This window comes from Salvelinus fontinalis, chromosome 24 (assembly GCF_029448725.1).
Source record: "Salvelinus fontinalis isolate EN_2023a chromosome 24, ASM2944872v1, whole genome shotgun sequence".
Lineage (NCBI taxonomy): Eukaryota > Metazoa > Chordata > Actinopteri > Salmoniformes > Salmonidae > Salvelinus > Salvelinus fontinalis.
In genome coordinates, this window is record NC_074688.1 from 18,437,577 (window position 1) to 18,464,822 (window position 27,246).

A 27,246-nucleotide genomic window follows, 5' to 3' on the forward strand; every position below is an offset into this window, starting at 1 on the left:
GACGGACTGACAGACAGACATCCTGTCTCTGGACACACAAACACAATTAAGCAGTCGAGACTGCTCGTTTTATATAGACATTTAAATTGCGTTCCTGATGACCCCCTAGCCTAGCCAACCCACCCCTACACATGTAGGGAGAGCAGACACAGTGAAAGTGACGTGTAGTTTGTGTCCAGCTCCACAGAATCAATACATGGCAGACTGACACATCCTGAAGGATCGCAAGACAACCGTCATAAATCATATAGCTGGTCTTGATCACAGTGGGTGTGGGGGGGGTGGGGGCAGTCTGAACATGTGATAGCTATCAGAGCAGGGGCCCCCAGGGGCCCTGAACCCCAGGAGCCTCATGGCCTTACAGGTCTGCTCCCACTGAGCCTGATCCCCATGTAGCCTTCCACCCACGCTATCCGCTGGCTACTTCTCCCCACTGTATCAGTCCTATGTGTCCCCACAGGGCCACCGTCCGCAGGGCTGCATGCCCAAAGGTAATGACAATTACACTAGCAGCAGCAGAGCATTTCATTAGAGCCAGAAGGCCCTCAACGGAACAGGGGACACCTGTAATAGAATCCCCCCCAACCCCCACCCCTCGCCCCCGCAGACGCACCCCCTCGCCTCTTTAAACATTTAAGTCTTTGTCTGGAAGGTTTACATGCCTTCCCGAGACTGATCAAATCACATCCAAGGAATTAGATTTTATTGGCGGGACGATCGAATGCGAACACCTGGATCCGGGCGGAATACCCCCGGTACAAGATTGGATTAGCACAGAAACATCAAATAAAAAAGGAAGACGTGCAGAAAATCTAATCGGACCGTTGTTACTCCTGCCTTTCACTCACCGGTGTGCCTCTGTGCACTGAGCAATTACAAGTGTTGTATGCAAGGGTGGAAGTGGGGGGAAATTCAGTCTGTAAACTCATCAGTCAACATACCTGGCAGTCAGAAATACAAAATGTCGATGTTAGCATGTCATTCTCCCAAACATGGATGAGGTGGGCAGTACCAGTGTGTTCTGTGAGAGGGTGGAGGTTAACTGGGCAGTATGATACAGGCACACAGCCAGGCTACTAGTTTGGTTTGACTACTAGCATTACAGCACATCAACTTTAATTGCTGACAAAACAAAAATCTTAAAATGCATATAGCTGAACTAGGTTGAAGGTCGGGTGATGGGAGGTGAGAGGAGCTTTTACATGGCTCCCTTAAAAACAAACAGCTGAAGCAGAGGTGACTGGGATGAACTGGGCTGTGAAGCTTTAGAGAGACGGAGAGAAGATGGAGGACCGGTCCTGAGGGACAGACAGACATAAGGCCAACTTGGCACCATGGGTGCCAGAGAGACAGATCCATGAAGACTGTATAGGGGGATGGGAGGGAAGGGAAAGGGGGGATATCTAGTCAGTTGTACAACTGAATGCATTCAACCCAAATGTGTCTGCCGCATTTAACCCAACCCTTCTGAATCAGAGAGGTTTGGGGTGCTGCCTTAATCGACGTCCACATCATAGGGGTCAGGGGTCGGACATGTCGTCATGAGTCATCATCAGTCAGTGGCGTCCATGTTGGGGCAGCTGGGGATATAGCGGAGGGAGACAAACAGAGACGGGACCTAGTGGATGTGCTGAGAGATAGCAGCAGGATAAATTGACGTGTTCTGCTGGGATATCGCCCCCAGGGAAAAGCACTGTTGTTTTATCTCTGGCTAGAGCCAAAACTGTCGCACGGCCATCAAATTGCTCGTCAACGTTCCAAAAACTTTAGGAAAACACGACGTGTGGGGGAAGAGGTGAAAATGACATTAATTGGGTTATGAAACAGTCGTAAAGCTTGTGGAATTCCTTCTGTTAGCGAGTCTGTGTTTTATTTCTGGGGGCTGTGTCAACATGGCTGGACCTCACCGCGTCCGTTCCCGTGGTAACCTGTAGGGCACTAGGGGACACGGCGTCCTGGGAGCTGTGGCGTTTTCATAAACAGACTTTATATTCATAAGTGGTGATTATTTTCACGGCTGCGTTTTTCCCCACTGCCCACCAAAGCGAGCCGCCTTCCCCACTGCCAAAGCCTTGTACATGGAATTTAAAAAACAATGCCAGCATTAAATTATCCAATAGGGTTCTCAATCAAACCAGAGTGTGAATGTGTCTGTGTGGTGTGTATGTGTGTGTGAGGATGGGCAGTATTTCATTGTGCACAACAGTGTGTGTGTGTCTGGGGGGGGGAATATTTCTCAGAGCACAGCGCCCGAGGAATACCTCCATCTCTCAGTGCCTGACAACCTCCCCAGAACTGACCTTCAGTTCCATAACTACCTCTTCTCTCCTGCTCTCTCCTCCCTCTCTCCCTCCCTCCCTCTCTTCCTGGTACCCGTAGCAGCCTTTGTCATTGATCGCTGATGCGATTGGCTGCCCACATGCTCAGTAATGACATGCTCGGTCGCACAGATTAAACTGTCAGCTGTCGGCAATTGATGGGTGGGCAGAGGGTCCGTGGGCAGACACGCCACCTGCAGCACTCCACCCTGCCCAGCTCTGCACTGCCCATTCCTGCTATGCTTAAACCTGTACTGCTAAAGCATGCCCTGCCCAGCCCTGCCATGCTCGGCCCTACCCCGACTTACCCTGACAAACCGTAGGTGTGTGATGAGCCATGCCAGGCCTTCACCCCAACAACCCCATTATTACTGCCTCCCTCCCTCCCTCCCACCCCAACCCAACCCAACCCAGGCCTACGGCGATCCTCCCCACTGCGACCCTCAGTCTGGGAGAGGGAGGAAACGGAGGGAGGGAGAACAAGTAGAGCTGGAAATTGAGAGTGGAAAGGGGAGGAGCAAGCTGGTGAGATATTGTAGTAACAAAATGAGGAAGAATGTACAGAAAGAGAGAGGTGGTAAAATTAAAAGTGTATGAGCTTGCCTGTGTGTGAGTGTGCATGCCTGCATATGTGTTGTCTTGGGACAGTGGTGGGATGAGCAGCTAGGCTAGGCCAGCCTCCAGTCTGTGGGCTGGGTTGAGTTGAGCGCTCACGCGGCGGCCCCGTGTTGTGCTTGGCTGGCGGTTTGCTAACTGTCAGCGCAGTATCTCTTTACACTGATGAATGGGAAGTTTCCAGGCCGTTCCCAAAGCCTCCACTCCCCCATTCAGACACTTCATCCACGGGAACGGGCAAGAAAACAAGGTCTCCTACGCCCTGCCAGCGTCCCTTAGGGGCCAGGGCCCAGACTGAAGCGGGACGGGGGTTAAATTTAAACTGGCCCTTGGAGACAGAGAGACAGAGGAGGAGCCGTGCTGCTGCTCCAGTTTCAACTGTTCTGCCTGCGGCTATGGAACCCTGACCTGTTCACCGGACGTGCTACCTGTCCCAGACCTGCTGTTTTCAACTCTCTAGAGACAGCAGGAGCGGTAGAGATACTCTTAATGATCAGCTATGAAAAGCCAACTGACATTTACTCCTGAGGTGCTGACTTGCTGCACCCTCGACAACTCCTGTGATTATTATTATTTGACCATGCTGGTCATTTATGAACATTTGAACATCTTGGCCATGTTCTGTTATAATCTCCACCCGGCACAGCCAGAAGAGGACTGGCCACCCCTCATAGCCTGGTTCCTCTCTAGGTTTCTTCCTAGGTTTTGGCCTTTCTAGGGAGTTTTTCCTAGCCACCGTGCTTCTACACCTGCATTGCTTGCTGTTTGGGGTTTTAGGCTGGGTTTCTGTACAGCACTTTGAGATATTAGCTGATGTAAGAAGGGCTATATAAATACATTTGATTTGATTTGGTTTGAAAGAGACACAGAATGAAACAGCAAGAGAGAGTGAGAGAGAGAGAGAGAGAGAGAGAGAGAGAGAGAGAGAGAGAGAGAGAGAGAGAGAGAGAGAGAGAGAGAGAGAGAGAAACAGAGGGAAACAGAGAGAAACAGAGATAGGGGGGGAAAGAGGCTGAGAATGAGTGCAGGCTTTTGAAGAATAATAGTCTTCTGAGCAGAGGGAAACATGTGAATGTCCCCGGTGTAAGGGTTTGGGTTGGGTATGTGAGCCAGAGATAAAATCGATTAGCTTCTCCAGTGACCCGGTGAACACAGGGGGTCCTGGTCCAGCCTGGGCCCTGACAGAGACATCCAGGCCTGGGGCCTCCAGAGGCCCCTACGGGCCCACTGTCTCCTGGTTCTGTGGACGCTGGGGTGAACAAGTGGTCCCCTCCTGTCAAACTGAGCCCCCAAGCAAAGAAGAAACACATTACCTCACCACTTCACTGCTCTCTGATTCCGGGAGAGATGGGGGGATAGAGGATGGGGAGAGAGAGAGAGATGGGGGACAGAGGATGGGGAGAGAGAGAGAGGGAGAGATAGAGATAGAGAAAAAGTGTTGACTGGCTTGTGTCAGTTAGAATCAGAGTTTAAACAGGGAGGAGGAGGAGAAAGGGAAAGGGAGTTGGGCCTGTGTGTCTGTTCCAGAACTGTAGTCCACAATCCCTCTCTACTCGACCCAAAGCTGCAACTGTTCCCCGATCTGTACAGCCAGGTCAACCATGAGAGATAATGTAGAAATCGGCCATCAGGGGCAACATTGAGCGCAGTTACTTTCAAGTAGGTTTCCGTTCTGCTAAAGTGTTGTGGACAGGAATGGTGGATGGGTGTAAGCATGTGCCTCTAAATCCAAAGGTTGCAAGATAAAATCCAACGACAGAAAAACATTTTTGTTTTAAGCCTATCCCAAACCTTAACCCTTATCTTAAACATGCAAAGTTAATGCTCAACCTTAAGATTTGAGTTGATACCCACACTTTAAGGTTAAAAACGTCGCAATTTGATGTTTGCAAAAACTTCGAAATGTGAAGTTTGAGAAACATGGCTGAACGTCTAATTGTGAGGTGAGACTGTGAGAGCAAGTTGATCTGTAGCCTAAGCACCAAGCTTCTCCACTCACACCACACCAAGGCCTCGATCCACTCACATCACATGACATCCCCTTTAAAGACAGACCTCTTAAAAGAGCACACCTTTTCTTCCCAGCTCATTGTCAACGATCTGACCTTTGGGTTCACCGAGTGGAAAACAGTGTCTGTGTCAGTTAGCTGCAGCTTTCCAAGCAGTGTTAGAATAATATTGCCACAGGGCCGGGAGGGATGCTAACGTTAATCAAAACAGGACATCCTAAGGAGGACGGGTAGGTTCGCTCTACCGCTGGCTTTGTTTTTGTGTTTGTGGATGGGCGACAATCCCAGGAAGCACAGAGAGAGGCTCATCAAAGCACCGAGCGGGGGCCAACGGCCACGCGTTTGGCTGGAATGCGCCTCGGAAAGGAATATCCACTGTCTCTATTGTTCTCCAATTTTTCCCTCAGTCTCATCATCCCAATCACATTGCTGCATTGCCGCGGGATGTCCAGTAAACCGCCAGGTACATACACAGCGCTAATCAGCCAGCCCCGCATTCCATTCAACAAGCACATTCTTTCCCCCCACTGCGACCCTGGCCGACCGTCAACACACACACACACACACACACACACACACACACACACACACACACACACACACACACACACACACACACACACACACACACACACACACACACACACACACACACACACACACACACAGGAGGAGGAAATGATGCAGACACATCTCAGAGGACAGGGGGACTACATGTTCCCGTCCCTCACACCTGAGGGCGTCGAGGGGTGCCAGACTACCATGTGGAAGTTCTTCACGTCACAAAACATCTGGAGCATTCATCAACATATCGCCATTCCAACACTGACAAGACAGAGGCTATCGGCAACAATCAGGTAAAGCTTCCATCAGAAACGACCCGGGCTTTGATCACGTCTTCCTCCCCTCATCTCTCCTGCCCTGAGGGGTCAGAGGTCACTGGTTAATGAGGTTCCAGGCTGGATAGTGGGGGCTTGGTGTGGCTAAGAAGAAAAGTGTACACTACAGCCCCCCCTCATCCTCCCTCTCACCATTCCTTCTCAGCTACAGATGGGCATGACCTGATCTCTTTTTCTCCCTCTTTCTTTCCTCCCCTGAGTTAATCATAATGGAGTGCCTCCAGCTGCAGCCCTGGAGCGCTCCCCAATACCCGCCCTCAAATCCGTCCCCGCCTGTCGGGAGATCCCACTGCGCTGGAACACTGTTATCGGCGTTCTCACAAAGCGATTGTTGGATAATTCCTGTTTGTGGCTGTGATCCAATCCGGTATGAGAAAGAAAGGACCCGCTCTGTCGGCAGAACTCCCAATATTTCACAACAGAGACATTATTAAGAACAACATACAAAAACGCAGACAAACGGAGACATATGCAAGCACACACACTGTTGTAAGCATGCACACCCACATCATACACACTGTCTGGCCGTACACACCTTAGCACACCAGCCAAACCCTATATATATGAGGGATGTAGCCTACTGTACTGTAGAGGGAGTGAGAGAGAGAGTTCACTTGTTGTCCACACATGAACAAGCTCACATACAGTGCATTTGGATATTCAGACCCCTTCACTTTTTCCACATTTTGTTACGTTACAGCCTTATTCTAAAATGGATTAAAGAAACTTTTTTCCTCAACAATCTACACACAATACCCCATAATGACATCACAATACCCCATAATGACATCACAATACCCCATAATGACAAAGCAAAAACTGTTTTTAGACATTTTTTTTTTATGAAAGAAAAACAGAAGTACCTTATTTATGTAAGCATTCAGACCCTTTGCTATGAGACTAAATTGAGCTCAGATGCATCATGTTTCCATTGATCATCCTTGAGATGTTTCTACAACTTGATTAGAGTCCACCTGTGGTAAATTCAATTGATTGAACATGATTTGGAAAGGCACAAACCTGTCTATATAAGGTCCTACAGTTGACAGTGCATGTCAGAGAAAGATTCAAACCATGAGGTCGAAGGAATTGTCTGTAGAGCTTTGAGACAGGATTGTGTCGAGGCACAAATCTGGGGAAGGGTACCAAAACATTTCTGCAGCATTGAAGGTCCCCAAGAACACAGTGGCCTCCATCATTCTTAAATGGAAGATGTTTGAAACCACCAAGACTCTTCCTAGAGCTGGCCGCCCAGACAAACTGAGCAATCAGGGGAGAAGGGCCATGGTCAGGGAGGTGACCAAGAACCTAATGGTGACTCTGACAGAGCTCCAGTTCCTCTGTGGAGATGGGAGAACCTACCAGAAGGACAACCATCTCTGTAGCACTCCACCAATCACCCCTTTATGGTAGAGTGGCCAGACGGAAGCCATTCCTCAGTAAAAGGCACATGAAAGCCCACTTGGAGTTTGCCAAAAGGCACCTAATGACTCTCAGACCATGAGAAACAAGATTATCTGGTCTGATGAAACCAAGATTAAACTCTTTGGCCTGAATGCCAAGCGTCATGTCTGGAGGAAACCAGGCACCACTCATCACCTGGCCAATACCATCCCCACAGTGAAGCATGGTGGTGGCAGCATCATGCTGTGGGGATGTTTTTCAGCGGCAGGGACTGTGTGACTAGTCATGATCATGGGAAATATGAACGATGCAGTGACGCTCCCCATCCAACCTGACAGCGCTTGAAAGGATCTGCAGAGACAAATACAGGTGTGCCAAGCTTGTAGAGTCATGTATACATCAATGATGATGTTGCTCTTGCTGCGGGCGATTCCCTGATTCACCTCTACGCAGACGACACCATTCTGTATACTTCCGGCCCTTCCCTGGACACTGTGCTATCTAACCTCCAAACGAGCTTCAGTGCCATACAACACTCCTTCCGTGGCCTCCAACTGCTCTTAAGCGCTAGTAAAACCAAATGCATGCTTTTCAACCGTTCGCTGCCTGCACCCGCACGCCCGACTAGCATCACCACCCTGGACGGTTCCGACCTAGAATATGTGGACATCTATAAGTACCTAGGTGTCTGGCTAGACAGCAAACTCTCCTTCCAGACTCATATCAAACATCTCCAATCCAAAATCAAATCTAGAGTCGGCTTTCTATTCCGGAACAAAGCCTCCTTCACTCACGCCGCCAAACTTACCCTAGTAAAACTGACTATCCTACCGATCCTCGACTTCGGCGATGTCATCTACAAAATAGCTTCCAATACTCTACTCAGCAAACTGGATGCAGTTTATCACAGTGCCATCCGTTTTGTTACTAAAGCACCTTATACGACCCACCACTGCGACCTGTATGCCCTAGTCGGCTGGCCCTCGCTACATGTTCGTCGTCAGACCCACTGGCTCCAGGTCATCTACAAGGCTATGCTAGGCAAAGTGCCGCATTATCTCAGTTCACTGGTCACGATGGCTACACCCACCCGTAGCACGCGCTCCAGCAGGTGTATCTCACTGATCATCCCTAAAGCCAAAACCTCATTTGGACGCCTTTCCTTCCAGTTCTCTGCTGCCTGCGACTGGAACGAATTGCAAAAATCTCTGAAGTTGGAGACTTTTATCTCCCTCAACAACTTTAAAAATCTGCTATCCGAGCAGCTAACCGATCGCTGCAGCTGTACATAGTCCATCTGTAAACTACCCTCCCAATTTACCTACCTCACCCCCATACTGCTTTTATTTATTTACTTTTCTGCTCTTTTGCACACCAGTATCTCTTCTTGCACATGATCATCTGATGATTTATCACTCCAGTGTTAATCTGCTAAATTGTAATTATTCGATTTATTGCCTACCTCATGCCTTTTGCACACATTGTATATAGATTCTCTTTTTTCTACCATGTTATTGACTTGTCTATTGTTTACTCCATGTGTAACTCTGTGTTGTTGTCTGTTCACACTGCTATGCTTTATCTTGGCCAGGTCACAGTTGCAAATGAGAACTTGTTCTCAACTAGCCTACCTGGTTAAATAAAGGTGAAATAAATAAAAAAAATAAAAAATACTTGAGGCTGTAATCGCTGTCAAAGGTGCTTCAGCAATATACTGAGTAAAGGGTCTGAATACTTATGTAAATATAATATTTTTAATACATTGGCAAACATTTCTAAAAACCTGTTTTTGCTTTGTCACTATGGGGAATTGTATATAGATTGATGAGGAAAAACAACTATTTAATCAATTTTAGAATAAGTCTATAGCATAACAAAATGTGGAAAAGGTGAAGGGGTCTGAATACTTTCCAAATGTTCTATATTCTTATGGCAAATGTATTCGTCACATGTGCCGTTTACAGCAGGTATAAAAGTTGCCGCGAAATGCTTACGTGCTAGCTCCCTCAACAATGCAGTACACCGTTACAAAAGAGTACAGGTGTATATAACACTCGTAGAAGCACCAGGTTGTCTTTGATTGTCATAAAATAGATGGAAGAACCTTTACTTAACCCACTCGCACCACATCCGCCCAATGCTACAACCCTCCCCAGACCAGAGTGCCTGTAGTAGTGTGAGAGTTTGGTGTGACTGTGACTGTGAGGGATTGTGCTAGCATGGTGGTGACGCTAGCTGATACCTAGCCTGGGTCCCATCTGTAATGACAAGGAGTTGGCAAGGCGGCACAAACAGATCTGGGATCCAGGCGAGCTGATACCTGCTCCAGGTAATGGATTGGAGCAGTTACATGATTGAAGCCCTTTAATTAGCTAAGGGACCTCGTTTCTCCACACGTACCAACCAATCATATTGCCTCATTAATTGAGGGGAAAGGGGCTGCACCATCAGCAATGTGTCCACGCAATAACTACTGCACTCAGACACACAAATCAATCAGATGTTTGGGGAACAAACAGGAATGGAATCTATTGGAAAAATTGTGCACATAAACACACGGTACATGCTTTTTGTATATAAGAGGACATGTTTTTTTATGTTTCTTTATCTCCCTCTCTTTCACTCTCTGTATCTTCCTCTCTTTCTCTCTCTCTAACACACACACACACACACATCTATAAAAATATGCTTAGCTTGGGCCTGCTGTTGATAATGACCTCAGCCTTGGCACCCGAGTGGCCCAGACTGTAGTCGCCGGGCAGACTGTAGCCTTTTGTGTTAACCTCCCTATCTCTAACTCACTGACCTTTGGGAAGAAAGCAGAAATGACTTTTTTATTTAGAAGGGGGTAAGGTTAGCTCATTGTTCTGTGTTGGTACAGTTTCCCTGCGGTAAACACACTGGTTCCCAGGCTTGACATGGTGCCTCCTCCTCCATCCCCCCAGCCTCCTCCCTTGGTGTTCCCACACTCTGGGTCGACGTGCCATAGACCTCCTCCCTCCCACCTCACCCATCACAGCACAGTGCCGCGCACACAGACACACACACACACACACACACACACACACACACACACACACACACACACACACACACACACACAGAGCACATCACTTGATGCTACAAATACACTCACTTTTTTAGCTTCCACTTCAATATATAAAAAGCCGTACAAACACACACTCACAAACATATAGGTTTATTTGTCTTTCTTTAAACAGTGATTGGAGATGCCAGACTCTGCAGTGTAGATAGAGTGAGAGGAGGGGATGTTGTGACACGGTTCCCTAGGGCTACCCACTGAGCCGGGCCCCCAGGGACCAACCCGGGGGACGAGGGGCTCCTGAAGCCCACTGACAGGGCCATCCTTCATCGCCCTGACAACAACACATAAACAAACCACTAACCTAGTGACTAGGCCTAACTGTTTACAGCATAGTGGCATGGTCACAGTGTCATTAACATCAGAGACCTGGGGGGGGGTTTAGAGAGACACAGTGGGTGAGGAAAGTGGACGGGCGACTCATGCAGACGGGGGCGTTGATGGATGAGGGGAACTGTCCCCCTGCACCCCCAGGACCCAATAGGCCTACACGTTACCACATTTAAACATAGGCATGCGCAAACACACACACAGAGTGATGCATGTTTTTTGTGCACATACTACACAAGCACAAAATGGTCATGTTACAACAACCATACACTGAGATGACTGACTACTGAGACAGGCAAATACAGTAGCCTACCACTCTTTTCTGACAGATGGATTTCTTGACCATTTCAACATCTAAAAGTAGCCAACATTTTGGTGGGATAGGACTGGTTTGTTCCCTGGTGTATTTCCCCTCAAAAGTTAAAGGTTTTCCTTAAGCTACCACACCATGCAGCCCCCACTTTGTCCCAAAAAAGACAGCCTACTAATTGGGTTGAGAATAATAAAGGTCTATATTAAAATCAGACCTATACATTTGGAAGAAATATTTAGGCCTATGAATGAACAACGTAATGTATCCAATTTTAGACTTTAGGCCTATACTTTCAGGAGCTGAAGCGGGAGATAATATAAACATATTCTCGTTCACAGTGCGCATGAAATATGACGAGTTGAGACGGATCATTGCGCAGGGAGATACGGAACATTTGTTTACCGAACTTTGGATCTAAACGGAGCGGGAGTGCATGCAAAGAGTGCTGCGAGGGGACAACGACTATTTAACAGGGTCTTTCAGCTCGCACCCACTTCCTCTCACCTTTTAAATGGCACGATACATTAACCCTTTTAATGAGGTCCGCCAGACAAACGAGAGATGCCCATTGCACAATGCAAGGAGGAAGCACTCGTCGGCAAGGAGGAAGCGCTGACAGGCAGAATGCGCCGCGCGCTTTCACACCAACACACACATGCACGTACGAACGCAGAATTAAAGCTAATTTATTGGCGCGAGTTGACGGTAGGTGGGGGCGTTACACAAACTTACTTCCTTGACAACTTCCTTCACAATAGCTTTGCTCCGTAAGCACAATACGTATGAAAGCCCTGATGTCTGCGGAGGCTGCATCGCATTAGATGCTGTACGGTCACTTTCACCATGCAATGCCTACTCTTTCACGTGGCCAATCCGACATCTGCATTGGCCGTACAGCATTTACGGTGATACGGACTCTGGAGAAGTCAGGGAATGTATACTTCTTGCTATTGTGAAGGAAGCTGTCAAGGAAGTTAGTTTATGTTTACACAGGACCTCGCGCCCTAACCTACCATAAACCACCAATCATGTCAATGTGGAGCTATACTGAGCCCTCCACATTGTTACATTTGATAGGCACACAGCGATGCGGTACAGAGTTTAATTTTGCCTGCATGCCTCCAGATGAATTGCGTCACACCGTGCATACAGTTCCTCTGTCCACATTTCGGATCAAACATAAATGGGCTTTTAGGCCAGCCTACATGCACGCACGCACGCACGCACACACACACACATCTCTCTCTCTCTCTCTCTCTCTCTCTCTCTCTCTCTCTCTCTCTCTCTCTCTCTCTCTCTCTCTCTCTCTCTCTTTCTCTCTCTCTCTCTATATATATATACACACACAGTGCATTCGGAAAGTATTCAGACACCTTGACTTTTCCACTTTTTGTTATGTTTAAAGCCTTATTCTAAAATGGATTAAATAAAATGTTTCCTCATTAATCTACACACAATACCCCATCATGAAAAAGTGAAAACAGGTTTGTAGAAATGTTTGCAAATGTATTTAAAATAAAAAACAGAAATACCTTATTTACATACCTATTCAGAACCTTTACTATGAGACTCGAAATTGAGTCTCATAGCACATTTCTTACTGTGAAGCATGGTGGTGGCAGCATCATGCTGTGGGGATGTTTTTCAAGAACAGGGACTGTGAGACTACTTAGGATCGAGGGAAAGATGAACGGAGAAAAGTACAGAGGTCCTTAATGAAAACCTGCTCCAGAGAACTCAGGACCTCAGACTGGGACGAAGGTTCACCTTCCAACAGAACAACGACCCTAAGCACACAGCCAAGACAATGCAGGAGAGGCTTTGGGACAAGTCTCTGAATGTCCTTGAGTGGCCCAACCAGTGCCTGGACTTGAACCTGATTGAACATCTCTGGAGATACCTGAAAATAGCTTGCATCGATGCTCCCCATCCAACCCAACAGCTTGAGAGGATCTGCAGAGAAGAATAGGAGAAACTCCCCAAATACAGGTGTGCCAAGCTTGTAGTGTCATACCCAAGAAGACTCAAGGCTGTAATCGCTGCCAAAAGTGCATCAACAAAGTACTGAGTAAATGGTCTGAATACTTATGTAAATGTGATACTTAAAAAAATATATGTTTATACATTTGCAAAAATGTCTAAAAAGCTGTTTTTGCTTTGTCAAGATGGGTTATTGTGCAAAGATTGATGAGGGGGGGGGAAAACAACAATTTAATAAATGTTCAAATAAGGCTGTAACGTAACCAAATGTGGAATGTGTCAAGCAGTCTGAATACTTTTCCGAATGCACTGTATATACACACACACACACACACACAGACACCCACTTTACATTGATGAGTAAGGTATAGTGACTAAATTTTCCCCAGTTCTCAATAGCACGTCCTCAACACACAGAGTCAACCTGCAATCTTAAAACTATTATATCTTATCCCAATCAGCTTTAGCTAGTCTTCACTCCTGCCTCTGAGGGAATACTAAGCCACCAAAGCAATTATGGAACAAAAAAATAACCTAATAATCAAAATAAAACAAATGTTTTTCTACGTTTTTATTTAGAAATGTCAAATACATTTAATACAATTTCAAATGCAGTGCAAGGGTCTATGGCGAGACATTGATTTATGGACTATTCACATAAACTGACACACACACACAGCAAATTTGCAAGTGTTAAAATCTCGGTGATAAGGTTTAAAGTGTTGTGAGTGTTGTGAGTGTTGACTCTGGTGGGGTTAACACCAGTGGGATTGAAATTGACACCACATGTGGTGAATAAATGAAGTGTTATTTGAATCACATTTGAATCAACACTGCATGGTGTTGTTACTGGACTGTGTTGAGTTCTCTCAGAGTGAAAAAGATGTGGGAGGGGCACATTATCATTCTTCCCAGAATGCTTTGTTGGAGGTTGAGTTTTAGAATAGTTTGTTTTAATATCTATGTTTCTGCATGCACATTGATTGATCCATTGATCTTGTACTATACACAGATAAATAACTTACATTTTCCAAAACAAATCCCATATGTAAGGGGTTGGACTTATTTTCCCCGTTACTGAGATGGTTGTTCCACTTTAGATGGTTTAGGTAGTCTTAGTTAGCAAATCTTTTCACCCTACCATTCTTTCTAAATGCAGGTTGTGGTGGGTTTTAAAAGGTTCCAATTTTGGGATATTCTCCTTCGGGCTTCATTCTGATTCGAATTAGTAATCACTTCAAAAATTGTTTAATTGTGACTTGCAGGTCTGGTGTGGACCATGAGCCAAGTTTATCAAGTCACAATGTTGAGGATATCTAGACCATAACCAAAGGCCTTTTGAAATACATCATATATGATCACCATGGGCTAACTTTTTAATTCAAACACATTCATTTAGGCAATCATTTGATGAAGGCTTCAGGACTCAAATGTATTGAATGTAATAAGCATGTCTCTGTCACTAACAAACACAGTCATGGGTGGGTATTGCTCACGTTCACGTTCACATGCTGGGAAATATGCAAATAATGCTTTACAAAACACTCTAGGGTGTTAGTTTGTGAACACTTGGAAAAGTGTTAGTTTAACACTATTTCGATGGGTACATAGAATTTAGAAGTGCGGCATGAGCATGCCTAATATCCTCTCATTGTTTCAAACCTATGTCGTTCATATATGTGTGAATAAAGCAAAAGTATTTTGTTTTAAATACATGGGTGTGCATTGGAAAATTACAATCCAATTCAGCATTCATATGAATCTTATATCTTCGTTTTGAGGATATTACAAGTGGTGCACCATGGGTCAGACATCTCACACTACTCCCTGAGCCTTTAGTTGAGAGGCAATTTTGGTAACATGGAGTTACCTTAAGCCTATAGTCCCAGCTGAGATAATTTTTTGGGGGGGCGGCACGAGGGGTGAGTTTGAACTAATTTTCCCCCAACAAATACACTTCTATTACCACCTCTCCACCTACACATTCAACACTGTTTCAGAAAACATTTGGTCCCAGTCTACATAGTATTAAAGTTACTCTACAGGTAGTGTCACATTTTCAGAGATAATTTGACACAAACTGGTCTTTGACTTAAAATTCACACATAAATGTGTAATAATATTTAACACTGGTTTAGTTACACTCTCCAGTGTTATTTAATCACTGAATTGAGTTGAATTTACACTGCAATACCTGCATAATTTTACATTCCAATTTAATTCCGACACTGGAGCTCATTGACTCCTCATAATGTTGAAAATACTCATCCTGGGTTAAAATAAGTCAACACTGTAATTTTTACAACCCCTTTTTTACTGTGTACCAACTCCCCCTCCATTAACTCACTCCACTATGTTTTATCATCTGCCTGCCATGCGCACATCAATCGAGATCGAGCACAAACACTCCCTGTTGAGCGACGAGACCTACATGTCTCTGAACAGAACTTATCCGGACAGGCCGCACACTGAACACATTTACCCGCAGACCTCTTATGGGGAGTCTGGGAATTTAAATATTCACTGTTGACATTGTGCAGAGCTGGCTACAGGCCAGAACGAGCTATTAGAACGTTCACATTCTCTACCTCTGACTTAATAGGTAGCCTAGAAATCCTCCTCTTACATCTTGAGTAAATAATCATATTTAAATATCGCTCAAATTATCCCCCCTATTCTCAGATTGTAAGAAATTATTTAGAACTATGCTTGGAACTGGAAGTGCGGACCGGCTGGTGCTGTACCCTGGCGCATTCTTTCAAAGGACTGTTAATATTTAGGCCGATTGCAGCAGGCGCCAACACCAGTACTAAATGCACTACAAAACCATTGTTGATGTGTGTGTGTGTGTGTGTGTGTGTGTGTGTGTGTGTGTGTGTGTGTGTGTGTGTGTGTGTGTGTGTGTGTGTGTGTGTGTGTGTGTGTGTGTGTGTGTGTGTGTGTGTGTGTGTGTGTGTGTGTGTGTGTGTGTGTGCATGCGTGCGTGCGTGCCCTTTGCCTGGTCAGTGATCCCAGAAAAATATGCATATCGTTTGCTTTTCAAGTATATTCTGTAAATATGCCAATACTGGGCCATGTTGCCATAAACAACAGTCTGTAAGAGATCCTGATGAGAGCGGACTGTCTGCTGGGTTTATTTCATACCGTCTTGACCGATCCTCGGTGCCAAAGGCCAAAGGCACCTCAATGACACCGAAGTTCACGAGACAAATCCATGAAGCACAGGAAATAAATAATGAGTGTCCCAGTCTGTATATTGTAGCTCTTAAAGTTCTTCCTGACAAACTTTTCATATTAAAAGTAGGCCTATGGTTATAAAGCTCTTCGACTCGCATTGCTGTTGTCAAATCAATGTGACTCATTTAAGTGTATTTTGAACGTCAAATCTAATTGTCCAATAATTTCCCTTCTGAATATTATTTTGGTGAGCATTTTGAAACACACTGACAATATAATTTCCAACCAAAATTGATAAAAACAGATGTGAAAAATGTATCTAATTTATTTAGTATCTTGCACTGAACAAAATCCACAAATACTCGCATAATCCCTGGGGGGGGGGGGGGGGGGGGGGGGGGGGGGTTCTACATGAATAACACATATATCTTTGAGTCAGGGCCTCCTTTCCCAGAGCCTTCGTAGCGTTAAAATCATCGTTAGAACCGTCTTACAATGTATCTTTACTAGGCGAGGTGTTACCCAGAGCATTCGTAAGTGACATGGCTCTTAAAAAACCTTTGCACATCTATAAGTGATCCAGACCCCTCCTAGAGCAGCCAAAGAGCAATATCAGATTTGTTTTGCCCTTCTGCATCACTTTACTCACATAAGATCGCCGCTAAACATAGAATCAAGATGTTTAGGCTATCTGTCTGACTGTGACTACCAGGGTCGGCTCTAGGCATAAATAAGCAGTCGCTTAGGGCCCGATGATAGAGGGCACCAGACCAAAAAATTGTAAAAGATATACAGTACCTGTCAAAAGTTTGGACACACTTACTCATGCAAAGGTTTTTCTTGATTTTCACAATTTTTTATATTGTAGAATAATAGTGAAGACATCAAAATGATGAAAAAACACTTATATTTGAGATTCTTCAAAGTAGCCACCCTTTACCTTGATGGCAGCTTTGCACACTCTTGGCCTTATCTCAACCAGCTTCATGAGGTAGTCACCTGGAAGGCATTTCAATTAACAGGTGTGCCTTGTTAAAAGTTCATTTGTGGAATTTCTTTCCTTCTTAATGCCTTTGAGCCAATCAGTTGTGTTGTGACATGGTAGGGGTGGTATGCAGAAGATAACCCTATTTGGTAAAAGACCAAGTCCATATTATGACAAGAACAGCGCACATAAGCAAAGGGAAATGACAGTCCATCATTACTTTAAGACATGGAGGTCAGTCAAAGTGGAAAATTTCAAGAACTTCGAAAGTTTCTTCAAGTGCAGTCGCAAAAACCATCAAGCGCTATGATGAAACTGTCTCTCATGAGGACCGTCACAGGAAAGGAAGACCCAGAGTTACCTCTGCTGCAGAGGATAAGTTAATTAAAGTTAACTGCACCTCAGATTGCAGCCTAAATAAATGCTTCACAGAGTTCAAGTAACAGACACCTCTCAACATCAACTGTTCAGAGGAGACTACGTGAATCAGACCTTAATGGTCGAATTTCTGCAAAGAAACCACTACTTAAGGATACCAATGAGAAGAAGAGACTTGCTTGGGCCAAGAAACACGAGCAATGGAAATATGTCCTTTGGTCTGATGAGTCCAAATTTGAGATTTTTGGTTCCAACCGTCGTGTCTTTCTGAGATGCAGAGTAGGTGAACGGATGATCTCTGCATGTGTGGCTCCCACCGTGAAGCATAGAGGAGGATGTGTGATGGTGTGGGGGTGCTTTGCTGGTGACACTGTATGTGATTAATTTATAATTCAAGGCACACTGAACCAGCATGGCTACCACAGCATTCTACAGCAATACGTCATCCCATCTGGTTTGCGCTTAGTGGGACTATCATTTGTTTTTCAACAGGACAATGACCCAAAACACACCTCCAGGATGTTAAAGAGCTATTTGACCAAGAAGGAGAGTGATGGGGTGCTGTATCAGATGACCTCGCCTCCACAATTACCTGACCTCAACCCAGTTGAGATGGTTTGGTATGAGTTGCACCGCAGAGTCCAAGGAAAAGCAACTAACAAGTGCTCAGCATATGTGGGAACTCCTTCAAGACTGTTGAAAAAGCATTCCAGGTGAAGCTGGTTGAGAGAATGCCAAAAGTGTGCAAAGCTGTCATCAAGGCAAAGAGTGGCTACTTTGAAGTATCTAAACTCTAACATATATGTTGATTTGTTCAACACTCTTTTGGTTACTATGATTCCATATGTGTTATTTAATAGTTTTGATGTCTTCACTATTATTCTACAATGTAGAAAATAGTAAAAATTGAGAAAATACCTTTGAATGAGTAGGTGTGTGCAAACTTTTGACTGGTACTGTATATTCGATATATATTATTTTTGAGGGAACTCAGTTGGGGTGTCAACTTACTGTTGAGAGTTAGAATAGTAGAATAGACAAGGTAAAATTGTTATATTTGGATGTCCATCAGAAGTACTTCTCTTGTTATGTCAGTCACTGACAGTCACTCAATTAGCCAATGTCAGTTAACCAGTTTTAGATTGGTAAATTAGTATAGCCAGCTATCTAAACTTGTAGTAATCATGGTCGAATTATGGACCGGGCATGAAGGGCACTTGGCCAGGGGCCCTGACCTCCAGGGCCCCTATTGATTTTGTAAGTCACTCTCACTCAAATATCATATTAACATGGCATAAGTAAAAAATGTGTAGGAAAATAGCTGTAACTGCACATTTTTCTATCCACACCATGGCAAAATTTCTAGAATTGCATTATTATTATTATTATTATTTTTAACTGTAAAGTCTTCTCTCTGCCCAATTGCAAAATGTGTAGAATTGCAGCAAAGTTACTTTAAAACTGCAACATTATCTCTGCAACCCATGGCAAAATGTGTAGAATTGCAGCAAAGTTACTTTAAAACTGCAACATTATCTCTGCACCCCATGGCATAATGTGTAGAATTGCAGGAAATTGCAACAACATTTCGCATAGGGCCCCCAAAAGTCTTGGGCCGGACCTGGTGACTGCAGATAACTTCAGTATGAAGTTGATGCTTCAAATGAGAACAGAGATGACTGCATTAAAAGATACATAAGCTACATGCCTATCTATATAGTCCATATGTACAATATATTTGATCTATTTTAGTTATATTTTGCGACAAGGCTACTGTCTGTGATTTTTGGCAAAATGTATTTCATGTGTGACAACATGTGGGCAATGATGTGCCCCAATCTGTGATTTAGATCATTATTATTGGGTACGCATAATGAGCCGCCTCAATAGCCTATTTGTAGCCATAGGTGATAACATCTCTCTAGATTAGAAACTGATCCATCGTCAGTATTAAGGAATAAATATAATGTTAATGTTGATTTGAATGGAGAAAGCTGATCCGAGAGGAGCTCTGCTTTTCTTCCAATCCTATCAGCATCGACACATGGTCTAACCATGCACTTAGCGAACGTTCTCCCTACGTGCTTGTTTGGGAAACACTTAAAAGGTTGGCTCGTAAATAAAGATGCATCTGGTACGATTATCGTTAAATTACATCGCAACGAGGAAACGATGCCCAGAATTGTTTGAACTAACAAAACACTCACAATTCGATTTTCTAAATAAAACTGCAGGTTGGATGAGTGTCATCCACTGAGTGTAGTGTGTAGGCCTAAATCAAGTAGGCTAACATCCTAAAGAGGAAAGGGTTTTTAGGTCCTTTCTCCTCTGTCTGAGCTCCAGAAAGGTCCAGAGAAATGATCCACGTGTAGCAGAAATATATAGACAGAAAGTGACGCACACACACACAAACACACACAATAAGATGACTGTCAGGTCTCGCGGACGTTTATTGAAAGAATAACACCCGCGAACCCCTGTCTCCAGGACTGCAACCTACCGATGTTGACCTATGACTACACTGTTGTCCAGACATGAGGAAACTAGCATTCAAAACATTCAAATGATATACTTAAAAATTATAACGTTTTTTTCTCTCTGAAAAATACTGTAAAAACTTAGACAACAGGCTATACACATTCATAGAAGTTAAACACAATTGGAGATGTTAGTGACTCAGAAAATGCAATTAAATTGCCTATACACAATTTGAAATAATTATCGAAAACGTTTATACTTGTGTATCCTAAACTACCTGAAGGAATGTAAATAATGATTATAGCTACTGCATCCGCTTGCCATTTTGCTGATAGGCCTAGATTTTATATAAACATAGTTGTGCATTTTGGTAGATTGCTGTAGACCACAATAACAGTTTATTGGAGTAAACACTTTTTACCCAAATCAGTGTGTTGCTCCAAGGGGGTTGAATTGCTTCCAGAACTCAGACTAATAATTTAACCAATTCACAATTACAAAAATAGTTTATTAGGCTACTCAATATTGGTGTTCAAAACCTCGGTGCCCCTCAATGTGCAGTGGTAAAATACAAATAACTTCAACTTATTAAGGTGCGGGAGGCAATAGTTGATAAAGAACTGGCATTACATTTCTGCATAACATAAAAACGTAAACACGTTTTGTACCCAAACCGTAACATTAATTCTATAACAAATATGATTTACTTGTTGCTCAAACTAAATGCACCATAATAAAGATACAATACAGCGCAATAACCCAAGGCTATAACGTAATAATAGTTAGAGCGAACACCCCATAAGCATTTATTCTATGATACATCAGACAGGGCAAAAATATATGTTTTTGGCATTTGTCGTTGCGCCAGTAATGGTACCTGATTATATTTAAATGCATAAGTCTTTCATTCTGGATCTTTCGTTTCCTAAATCTGAATGAGCCAACCTGCCTTTTCAAATTCGCTCCTGCAAATTGAAGTGGCCAGAAACCAAGCGCGTGCAACAACAGCGTCGCAGGACGGGACGAGAGTTGGCCAACGCTGTAGCGCCCACTATACAAAGCACAACGCAATAACGATAGTAGTTCGTTCTCTGGGAAGTGCCTCTCCCGTTTGCACAACTTTGTATTACTTATAACGCCAATTTAATTTTTCATAATTCGCGAAATGAACTGGCACTGACAGCATCAACTCGAAACCGCTGAACCAAACTTCTCCAAACTGTACCGCTGCTCAGTCGTGAGTGGGAGATATTTTCTACTGACACTCATGTAACAAGATACAATATATTGTACCTCATTTGTAGATGCGAAACAGCATTGATAACTGAGATATAACTACACATTTACAAGATGGCAGTTTCAAAAGGCAAAGAAAGGGATATTGCACCTACTTGTGGCCAGTTTCCGTGCCCTGCCTTTGGACCTCATGATGCCAGTCTTTCGGCGTGGGTTTGTTAGATTTTTTCTTGGATCTTTTCCTCCTTTTTCTTTTTTCTCTGTCCTTTTCTCTGTGTTTCTCAATCCAGACTCGCTATCTCTCCAGCATTGTCAGTTTGGACACCTTCGCACATGCGCATAACAAAACTACCAGCACCGCCAAAAAAGTTTCGAACGATTTATCTCTTGATATGACTGATCTAGTTAGATGGCAATCGGAGAGAGATCCCTTCGTGTCAGATCTTTAAAGATCACTGAGTCAGAAATGGAGACGCCACGACCCCGGATCTACGGAGAGCCGGACACATTTATTATAATTAACTATTATTCTCAAACTTTCAACATGCATGCCTACCTATTGTGCTTAAATGAAATCACATTCATGAATGCTCGGCTAAATTACTAATGTGAAACATTTTCATCAAATGTTTTATACGTTTTAATTGTGTTTTGACCATCACAGCGACCACTAGGAAATGAATGAACCCCTCCTCCCCTCCCCTGGTATGTGGGCAGTTGGACTGACAGATCTAATATGAGGCTGTCCGAGGCTTTTTTTTGTGAAGTGGTGACAATTCTTAATATTTTAAATACTTTGAACGAATACCTCTTTCTGCTGGCGTGCACGCGTAAATGCCATCGCTTGCATGCAAATTGATAACCAAAATCAATGTTGAACTCGCATAGTCTATTATAACTTTTGGGTGAGGCTGCTGCACAATTGAATGGTTTATTTTGTTTCACTCTCATCGGATTTGGGCACAACCGTATCAACATAAGACTGATCCAATGAAATCAACATAAGACTGATCCAATGAAAACCTCAACAATCTTATTGGGCTATTGCAGTGTAGTGGTAGTGGAGAGATATTAACTGCAAGGTGTATTTGTCTATTAATTAAAACTGAGTATAATTAAGGTAATTGCTCATTAATTAGATCCGCATGAGGTTATGTTGATCTTGCACGTGAACACTTTAATGGCTTGTGAACTCGATTTATTGATTCCAAAGTATGTTGAAATTGATTTAAGTAATGACATCATATAAATTGTAAACGACAAAAATAAGATATCCTTTTGGCCGATGTCCAATATACCTTTCAATATGGCAAATTAGTCCAATCAAGTATACGCCTATAGGTAGGACCCCGTTTAGGCTAATATACCTCTCTGAAATCTGAATTCAAGTGTAAAGGCGGATATGTCCTTGATAACTGTGGGCAATTGAGTCAGTACCACTGTATCAATAGAACACGTGCGTGGTGTGTGTGTGCGTGCGTGCGTGTGTGCGTGTGTGTTATCCAATTAAGTCAAATACATTTGCAGTCAAACTATATGTTAAAAGTGTCATTAAGGAAATACTGTCTCAAGTTATTCATCCAACATACTTACAGTTTAGAGAAATCCCCAAGTAATTTAAGTTACCAAGTCAAGAAGGGTTTATATAGGTACTTTATTGTGGTTATACCTCAGCCTAGCCCCAAAGTAATGACATAAATGGAGCTATTACGTACACCGTGTGCTGGAGAGTGTGGCTTGAGACGCAGGCAGGCAGGCAGCCTTTCAGACCCATAGCTACAGCTCTAGGCAGCGCCCTCAATTAGCCTAAATGGAAACAGTTTTCATTCATTGCAATAACTCACTGTTCTCGAGACCACTTTCAGAATACATACTTTATTATGACACGCTGACCCGGAGGCACGGAATGGCAGGACCAGGGAACGCTGGAGAGATATGTGCAGCCCAGTGGGTTGTAATTATCAGACATTCATTGGGTTCAAGAACCTTTGCAAGTATAGCTAAATTATTAGCTTGCTTGTCCCATTGTTCGAATTTAATTCCAATCGAAAAAAGTGGTTGGGCACTCCACAACGTTTGGATCCTATTTTAACCTAATTAAGTGCGTTTCCTTGCGTCATTTCTGCAGAAAATAAGAACGCACGTTAATATCGGGTAATTGATTGTTAATTTCAATGCATTTAGTTATGTTTGGGGGGTTGTTTAGGTGTTAAAATAAATACATAATTTTAATAGGAGCTGTCGAAGCCAGACTAAAAGTGAGAAGGGAGCCTCGGGCACAAGGAAATGACCGCGCACTCGCGTGACCTTTGAGCAAGGTAATCAATCAAGTGATCAACAGCGATATTATATCAATGCTATGCCCAGGCAAAACGTTTCTGAAATTAAATCTGGAGATGGACCACGAGGATAAAGCGTGTAGACTATACTATTATATACAAATAATAATACGGTATAAATGCTCCCATCACAAAAAATGTAAATAATAATTTGTCAAGTCAATTGTATGCGCCTAATAATTATGCCTGAGCAGTCTTTTGATTTATGAAACGTATACTTTTTATTATGATAACACTAATAACAAAATAATTTTAAATAGGCCGATAATTATATATATATATATATAATAAAGACTATAATATTACTTTTAATAATAATAATAGCCTAATAATAATAGTTATTATTATAACTTGTTTTTTAACTCTTATATGTGCAACTGCTTTTGAATCTGGTTCTTGTGCCTTTTGACCAAAATGGTATGCTTTTGACCAAAACGTGTGCTGGGTGTTAGAATAATCATGCCTTACTGCTTGTGTTTTTACACCAACAATTTTTACCTATAGTGAGTATAATCACATTGCCATCATTTCCTGCTATTATTTACTTGTAATAATTCATATAATGCCTGGTGGGAAACAACTTTGCAAGGAGTGTGAGCCTGCGAAAAGGCCGGGAGTGGAGCACGCTAGTGCCCGGTGAGCACTGCCCCTCCGTGGAGGGAAGTGAGAGTATTTTTTAACCTATATCGACCAGTGAGCTCTGGTACCAACACACATTCAACATAATCTACATCCGCAAGCCTGGCCAAAGCACCACGGGGAACTCCAACTTTCTGCCTGACTTTTCCGTTCGAGTAGAGATACACATAAATAATCTGGAACTGTTCGCTCCTGGATTTCCACTCCATTGAAAAGCATCCACTATAGCCTTCTACTTTTCGATCAAAATTAATATTAGGCTACACTGTTAAGTGGCTACTTGGATATTGAGGTGCTCATATTTCCACCGTTTGCTGATGAGCAGGGCTATAATGCACCTGAAAAATGTAGCGGGGACAAAATATGTGAGGATGCCCGGGGGGCGGACCGGGAGGGGGGGCTGAGCCCCCATTCATACATTTGAGAATTTTGCGTTTTTCAAATAACTGAAACAGCCTTTTCCGGCAAACTAGAGTCATAATCATTATGCTTAATTTTACAGTACAATTCGACCATGAAGGCCTGATTCACGCAGTCTCCTCTGAACAGTTGATTTGTCTGTTACTTGAACTCTGTGAAGCATTTATTTGGTTAAAAAAAGATTATTATTATATTTCAATTATTTACCCCTCTTCAGAGGACAAATATCTTTTAGTTTTTTTTACAGATTTTTTTGCTACATATACATACATTTTACATACACATTTTGTATACACATTTTGTATACACATTTTACATAGATGGTACTTTTATATAAAGCAGTCACATAACAATAATACTTTACCAAACATAAACTCTTTAATCCCAACCCTCAGCCACTTTCAGTCCATCCCACCTATCATCATAGACCACCCTCGTTTGGTTTCCATGTGCCATATATCTTTCCATTGTGCCGTGATGTTTTACATAATTTTCTAACATTTCTAGTCATATAGTATCCACAGATTGTGAGCTAAAGATGAAAACCTTTCCTACGAGTATTATTATATTATTTATTGACTGACTATGGCTTTCCAAATCTGAGGTGCAGATAACTCTAATGAACTTATCCTTTGCAGCAGAGGTAACTCTGGGTCTTCCTTTCCTGTGGTGGTCCTCATGAGAGCCAGTTTCATCATAGCACTTGATGGCTTTTGCGACTGCGCTTGAAGAAACTTTCAAAGTTCTTGACATTTTCTGTATTGATTGACCTTCATGTCTTAAAGTAATGATGGACTGTCATTTCTCTTTGCTTATTTGAGCTGTTCTTGCCATAATATGGACTTGGTCTTTTACCAAATAGGGTTATCTTCTGTATACCACCCCTACCTTGTCACAACACAACTGAATCGCTCAAATGTATTAATTAAGGAAAGACATTTGGCCAATTAACTTTTAACAAGGCACACCTGTTAATTGAAATGCATTCCAGGTGACCACCTCATGAAGCTGGTCAAGAGAAGACCAAGAGTGTGCAAAGTAAATCAAATCAAATCAAAGTTTTTTGTCACGTGCCCTGAATACAACAGGTGTATTTAGTGAAATGCTTACTTACAGGCTCTAACCAACAGTGCAAAAAAGGTATTAGGTGAACAATAGGTAAGTAAATAAATAAATGCAACAGTAAAAAGACAGTGAAAAATAACAGTAGCGAGGCTACATACAGGCACTGGTTAGTCGGGCTGATTGAGGTAGTATGTACATGTAGATATCGTTAAAGTGACTATGCATATATGATAAACAGAGAGTAGCAGTAGCGTAAAAGAGGGGTTGGCAGGTGGTGGGTGGCGGGACACAATGCAGATAGCCCGGTTAGCCAATGTGCGAGGGCACTGGTTGGTCGGGCCAATTGAGGTAGTATGTACATGAATGTATAGTTAAAGTGACTATGCATATATGATAAACAGAGAGTAGCAGCAGCGTAAAATAGGGGTTGGTGGGGAGGCACACAATGCAAATAGTCCAGGTAGCCATTTGATTACCTGTTCAAGAGTCTTATGGCTTGGGGGTAAAAACTGTTGAGAAGCCTTTTTGTACTAGACTTGGCACTCCGGTACTGCTTGCCATGCAGTAGTAGAGAGAACAGTCTATGACTGGGGTCTTTGACAATTTTTAGGGCCTTCCTCTGACACCGCCTGGTGTAGAAGTCCTGGATGGCAGGCAGCTTAGCCCCAGTGATGTACTGGGCCGTACGCACTACCCTCTGTAGTGCCTTGCGGTCGGAGGCCGAGCAATTGCTGTACCAGGCAGTGATGCAACCAGTCAGGATGCTCTCGATGTTGCAGCTGAAGAACTTTTGAAGATCTGAGGACCTATGCCAATAATTTTTAGTTTCCTGAGGTTGGAATAGGCTTTGTCGTGCCTTCTTCACGACTGTCTTGGCGTGTTTGGACCATTCTAGTTTGTTGGTTATGTGGACACAAAGGAACTTGAAGCTCTCAACCTGCTTCACTACAGCCCGTCAATGAGAATGGGGGCGTGCTCGGTCCTCCTTTTCCTGTAGTCCACAATCATCTCCTTAGTCTTGGTAACGTTGAGGGATAGGTTGTTATTCTGGCACCACCCGGCCAGGTCTCTGTTCTCCTCCCTATAGGCTGTCTCGTCGTTGTCGGTGATCAGGCCTACCGCTGTTGTGTCGCCTGCAAACTTAATGATGGTGTTGGAGTCGTGCCTGGCCATGTAGTCGTGGGTGAACAGGGAGTACAGGAGGGGACTGAGCATGCACCCCTGGGGGGCTTCAGTGTGGCAGATGTGTTGCTACCTACCCTCACCACTTGGGGATGGCCTGTCAGGAAGTCCATGATCCAGTTGCAGAGGGAGGTATTTTGTCCCAGGATCCTTAGCTTAGTGATGATCTTTGAGGGTACTATGGTGTTGAACGCTGAGCTGTAGTCAATGAACAGCATTCTCACATAGGTGTTCCTTTTGTCCAGGTGGGAAAGGGCAGTGTGGAGTGCAATAGAGATTGCATCATCTGTGGATCTGTTTGGGTGGTATGCAAATTGGAGTGGGTCTAGGGTTTCTGGGATAATGGTGTTGATGTGAGACATTACTAGCCTTTCAA

General features: G+C 43.6%; 1 protein-coding gene across 14 annotated transcripts in view; it reads right to left on the minus strand.

Annotated features, from left to right (window-relative positions):
* The window catches only part of LOC129822091 (histone-lysine N-methyltransferase MECOM-like), a 184,540-nt gene extending 162,867 nt beyond the window's left edge, over nt 1-21,673 (minus strand). For all 14 annotated transcript variants that reach the window (XM_055880028.1, XM_055880026.1, XM_055880025.1 and 11 more), the window contains exon 1: nt 21,381-21,673. In XM_055880028.1, the coding sequence (XP_055736003.1) occupies nt 21,381-21,417 (37 nt within the window). In that variant the 5' untranslated portion in view covers nt 21,418-21,673. The remainder of the gene's footprint in view (nt 1-21,380) is intronic.
* Nucleotides 21,674-27,246: the final 5,573 nt, after the last annotated feature.